The sequence below is a fragment of the Salmo salar genome, chromosome ssa12 (assembly GCF_905237065.1).
Source record: "Salmo salar chromosome ssa12, Ssal_v3.1, whole genome shotgun sequence".
Taxonomy (NCBI): domain Eukaryota; kingdom Metazoa; phylum Chordata; class Actinopteri; order Salmoniformes; family Salmonidae; genus Salmo; species Salmo salar.
In genome coordinates this window covers 6,086,546-6,092,737 of record NC_059453.1, presented here as the reverse complement: position 1 = coordinate 6,092,737, position 6,192 = coordinate 6,086,546, and the positions used below count along the sequence as shown (strand labels likewise).

Sequence of the window (6,192 nt, the reverse complement as noted above, 5' to 3'; positions counted from 1 at the left end):
TGCCCAGTGGGCTGGTTTGAATAAATGGCAGGTGTTGGATCAATATCCACCTTAGTAGGTTACGGGATCATAAAATGGCAGCCATCTAATTCAGCGCCGTTCTTCACATATGATCTATTACATCATAAAAGTCTAATAAAACGTATACAAATATGTCATAGAGAATTCATATTTACTTTATATACTTTAAAATATGGCTATGTATATGTACTGAACAAAAATATAAACACAACATGCAACAATTTCAACGATTCACAGTACATATATGGTACATATTCATATACATATATGGAAATCAGTCAATGTCAAATTCATTAGGCCTGATCTATGGACTTCACATGACTGGGCAGGGGTGCAACCATGGGTGGGCCTAGGAAGGCATAGGCCCACCCACTGACGAGCCAGGCCCAGCCAATCAGAATTTGTGTTTCCCCACAAAATGTCTTTATTACAGAGAGACATTCTACTCGGTTTCATCAGCTGTCCAGGTGGCTGGTCTCAGTCTCCCGCAGGTGAAGAAGCAGGATGTGGAGGTCCTGGGTGGGTGTGGTTACGCGTGGTCTGTATTTGTGAGGCCGGTTGGACATACTGCCAAATTCTCTAAAACAACATTGGAGGCAGCTTATGGTAGAGGAATTTACAGTACCAGTCAAAAGTTTGGACACACCTACTCATTCGAGGGTTTTTCTTTATTTTTACTATGTTCTACATTGTAGAATAATAGTGAAGACATAAACTATGAAATAACACATATGGAATCATGTAGTAACCAAAAACGTGTTAAACAAATCAAAATATTTTAGATTATTCAAAGTAGCCAACCTTTGCACACTCTTGGTATTCTCTCAACCAGCTTCATGAGGTAGTCTCCTGTAATGCATTTCAATTAACAGGTGTGCCTTCTTAAAGTTAATTTGTGGAATTTCTTTATTTCTTAATGCGTTTGAGCCAATCAGTTGTGTTGTGACAAGGTAGGGTGGTATACAGAAGATGCCCTATTTGGTAAAATACAAAGTCCATATTATGGCAAGAACGGCTCAAATAAGCAAAGAGTAACAATTGTCCATCGTTACTTAAAGACACGAAGGTCAGTCAAACGCAGTGTCTTTGTGAGATGCGAGTAGGTGAATGGATGATCTCCGCATGTGTAGTTCCCACCGTGAAGCATGGAGGAGGAGGTGCGATGGTTTGGGGGTGCTTGGCTGGTGACGTCAGTGATTTATTTAGAATCCAAGGCACACTTAACCAGGTTGGCTACCATAGCATTCTGCAGCGATACGCCATCCATCTGGTTTGCACTTAGTGGGACTATCATTTGTTTTTCAACAGGACAATGAGCCAAAACACAGAGTGAAGGAAAAGCAACCAATAAGTGTTCAGCATATGTTGGAACTCCTTCAAGACTGTTGAAAAAAGTATTTCAGGTGAAGCTAGTTGACAGAATGCCAAGCGTGTGCAAAGCTGTCAAGGCAAAGGGTGGCTACTTTGAAGAATCTCAAATATAAAATATATATACTGAACAGAAATATAAATGCAGCCTTCCGAGTGGCGCAGCGTCTAAGGCACTGCATTGTGCTAGCTGCATTAGTACAGATTCTGGTTTGATACCCAGCTCTGTTGCAGCCGGCCACGACCAGAAGAGACAATTTGCCCAGCGTCGTCCGGGTTGTGGGAGGGTTTGGCTGGTCAGGATGTCCATGTCCCATCGCGTTCTAGCAACTACTGTGGCGGGCCGGGCGCATGCGTGGGAATTGTGTCAAAAAGCAGTGCGGTTGTGTTTCGGAGGACGCATGGCTCTTGACGTTCGCCTCTCCCGAATCCGTGCGTTGCAGCGATGAGACAAGAATAACTACCAATTGACATAAATTGGGGAGAAAAAGGGGGTGAAAAATATAAATATAATAATAAGTCTGCCATAAATATTTCACTTTTTTTTTCTTTACCCAAAATATCATGACATTAGTGATTAGTCAAAATGTAAAAATTTGTGAACATCTAAATCAACATTGTGTCGAACCCTTGAGACAACGGGGAGATGTTACTGATGTGCTTTGTGTCTGTCTCAAATGTAAAAAATATATATCTTTTTTTGATAATTACTTATTTGCTTAATTTAGGTTGAAGGAAGTGTGTGGGTCGCATTCTGTATCATACAGCTATGAAGGTTATATATTTAGAACCACCTGCTTGATAGGAATCCAGAGATGTCTGTGTCTTGAGTGTCATAGAACTGTCTAGTGTTTTGTGTTCTGACTTCTAAAACAGAATGAATAATTAATGTTAACATATTACCAGGAAGCTCTACAACATAATTTGTTTTAAAATCACACCAAGATTGTTTTAAATGATGAAATGTTTGAAAACTGACCTCAGGTTATTGAGGGATCTGATTTGGATTAATTTGCGACATATTTTCATGTGAATATTCTCAAATCTGCATGAAACAATTTATGCTTTTTCCCACCAGAAATGTTTCTATCAAACAGACTTATTGCAGATAAAAGGCTTTGAGTGAATACGTACAGAAATGTTTCTATCAAACAGACTTATTGCAGATAAAAGGCTTTGAGTGATTACGTAGTGCATTCCCATGTACCGAATGAAAAATACAAGTTAAATGGGTTTCCATCTCATTTTCACACGACTGCAAAACCCTTTGATAAAAGTGTCTGCTAAACGGCAGATATATCCACTGATTATACCAAACATTTAGAACAACTTCCTAATATGGAGTTGGACCCTCCCCTTTTCCCCTCAGAACAGCCTCAATTCGTCGGGGCATGGACTCTACAAGGTGTCGAAAGCTTTCCACAGGGATGCTGGCTCATGTTGACTCCAATGCTTCCCACAATTGTTGGCTGGATGTCCTTTGGGTGCAGTGGAGGCTCCTCAGAGGAGGAAGGGGAGACCCATTCTCCTGAGTGATTTTCAGAAAAATGAAAATGGTAAAACATTTAGAAAGTTATCCTTTTTAGATAAAACTATACTAAATATAATCACGTCACCAAATAATTGATTAAAACATAGTATTTTGCATCCTCCTCTGGGAACATTGACTTCAATACAAAACCTAGGAGGCTCATGGTTCTCAAGCCCTTCCATAGATTTACACAGTAATTATGACAACTTCCGGAGGACGTCCTCCAACCTATCACAGCTCTTGCAGCATGAACTGACATGTTGTCCGCCCAATGAAAGGATCAGAGAATAGATCTGGTACTGAAAGCATAAGCTACAGCTAGCTAGCACTGCAGTGCATAACATGTGGTGAGTAGTTGACTCAAAGAGAGAAAAAGACAATAGTTGAACAGTTTTGAACAAATTGGGAGTAGAAAGAGAGACAGAGAGTTTTCGTCATTTATTTTCCACTTTCAGTTTCACTTACTTAGCTAGCAAATGCAGCTAGCAAGTTTAGCCTACTTAAACACCCGGCTCAAACAGAGGGATGCTATGTGACTCAAAAATGTTAGCTAGCTGGCTATGACTATCCAACACAACACTGGAACTCTTCCAAGTCAGGGTAAGCTTTTGGTTTTACAAATGTATTGCCACCGGGGCCCGGTGTAAGTGCTAAACTGCTTACTGACTGTATACTGTAACGTTACTGCATGATTATAGCAGGATCCCTAACGTGTTAGTTATATTAGCTATGTCGACTATGATGTTACTTTAGCTAATATGGTGACAACGATGTAGGCTGTGTGTTTCAGTTTTGATATGGTTTGGCTTGTAAAGGTTTTTTCTCCTGGTCACATACAGCTGATGTGTTGTGCATTGAAGTACAGAAGCAAAGGGAAAAGGTGATAAGAGGAGAGAAGGAATAAAACGTGGCTGTTATGAAAGTGAACTGTTTATTCATGATTGTTGTTGAAAAACGTTTCTTAAACAGAACAAAACCGGGATAAACATACCTGAATTTGTCAAATCAAATCAAACCTTATTTGTCACATGCGCTGAATACAACAAGTGGAGGAGAGAAGGAATACAACGTGGCTGTTATGAAAGTGAACTGTGTTTACGCGTGATCAGGGTTGTTTTCATTCTGCCGATTCTGTTGACAAACGTTACTTAAACGGAACAAAACCGGGATAAACATACCTGAATTTGTCCAATAGAATCTCTTGTTTGAAACTGTAGGACTAATGATTACAGCCCATATCAGCTAGATGCAGGCAAGAGTGCAAGGCAGTATTGAATGTGCCAATATATTTTTCACATTTTTCTCCCTGTGTGCACGTTGTAAACTGTCATTCATAGACTAGGTTGGAGCAACCTCATGATGGTTATAGTTAAAATGTGAGTATCATGTAGTAGCCTTAACCTACCACTGTTACATTGAACTGTGTTAATGGAATATGAATGACAGTCATCTAATATGCTGTAATAGAAATAAGGCCATGTTCATGAAAAAAACAAATTGTCCTGCCTCATTTTAAATGGCACTGACCGCCACTGTTAGAGTGGTGGACCATTCTTGGTACACATGGGAAACTGTTGAGCTGGAAAAACCCAGCAACATTGAGGTTCTTGACACAAACCGGCGGGCCTGGCACCAACTACCATATCCCGTTCAGACACTTAAATATTTTGTCTTCCCCATTCACACTCTGAATGGCACACATACACAATCCATGCCTCAATTGTCTCAAGGCATTAAACATTGTCTCCCCCCTTCGTCTACACTGATTGAAGTGGATAGTGTGGTCACATCTAGATTAAAACAAATGTAAAAAATGAATGGAGTAAATGTGTATTAACACACTACCTATTCATAGAAGTATTTAATTATAATCTACATATTCATATTAAGCTTCTACGTCTGTGTACAGGAAAGTATTATTTGTAAGACGTAAGAGAAAATATATCAGTTTATTGTTAAATTATTATGACTTTCTTTCCAATACAAAAAGTGTAGTAACTATTGTTTCCAAACTGCGTTACCCACTCCAGCCAGCAGATGGCGATGTGCGTCTTTCAGGTGACGCTTCTTGCGTGACGTATAATCTAGTGGACAGGACAGAAGGCTTCTTCAACCGCGACAAATGGCGTATAACGGACTGGACGTATAATGGACTGGACGATACGCTTCTTCAGGAACAACAACACGGCTACTCTTTCAACCACGTCGGTAGCTTGCTAGCCAACATAAAACTGAAAAATTGGCGCTTTAGACCATGTTAATGTACATTAGCTTATCTCAGTGTTGTTAACACAGTTCAGTTGACGTTAACTTCAACCTAATTTGTTTGTTCAATTTGCAAACTTGTTATATATTGATACTAAGCCTAGTCCTAGGCTAGTTAACTTGCTAACATCCCTGACCATGAGTTCACTAAACTACTCCTCCCCTGTTAAAGAAGAGGATGTCTACTGGACGGAGAAAGAACCTCTGGATTTGAACATTGTCGTGAAAGAAGAGGAGGATATTACAGTGAAAGAAGAGAAAGAACCTTTCAGAATGAAAAAGGAGGAAGAGGAGGTTGTTATAGGGAAAGAAGAGAAAGAACCTTTTAGAGAGGAAGAGGACGCTATCTCAATAAAGGTGAAGAAGGAAGACGTTTTGGGAGTGAAAGAGGAGACAGAATATCAGATTACCACCAGTGAGTACTGTCTTAAAAACAGGGGCACAAACTATGCAGCTGTTGAACTAATGTGTGGTTTTAAAGGGGCTGAAGTTACTGAAGTTATACACTTGAATATGTTGTTCAGTACTGTAGGAATTGTTAAAGGGTCAATCTGCCATTGGTACATATATTTTGGGGTCTTTTAAATTAGATTTATTGAATATTCCTTGTGGTCTATATTAAAGTGCACCTCATCTCATGCAACAGGCTTTTAAAATTCAATATTGGAGCATAATTTCAACTTAAAATATTGAAGGGACACAAAATACACCCGTTTTGTGGAACAACCCTTTAACATTTGCATTTTAGGCCCAGTTTACATATATTAATGTCTCTTGTAAGACCTTATGATTTTAATAGACAGTCGTAAGTTTACCACCTGTTTGATGTTCTCATTCACACAGGAGAGAGACATGACTATTGTGGATCCTCTGGGAAGCCTCAACAACATACTGATGCTGACGAGGCAGAGAAGAGTCTCTCCAGATCAGAACACCAGATGGTACAGCTTGGTCTGGTCTAGCATACAGCTTGTTCTATCAGGGTCTGGGATGGGTTTCTGTAAAGC

The 6,192-nt window shown here is 39.7% G+C and overlaps 1 protein-coding gene across 5 annotated transcripts in view; it reads left to right on the top strand.

Moving 5' to 3' along the window:
• The window catches only part of LOC106593835 (zinc finger protein 883-like), a 262,127-nt gene that overhangs the window by 173,282 nt on the left and 82,653 nt on the right, over positions 1–6,192 (top strand). For 2 of the 5 annotated variants that reach the window (XM_045690546.1, XM_045690549.1), the window contains exon 2: positions 6,029–6,126. In XM_045690546.1, the coding sequence (XP_045546502.1) occupies positions 6,029–6,126 (98 nt within the window). Of the gene's footprint in view, positions 1–5,020; positions 5,601–6,028; positions 6,127–6,192 lie in introns of those variants that run through there. The other 3 variants (XM_045690550.1, XM_045690547.1, XM_045690545.1) reach the window with 3 other exon arrangements.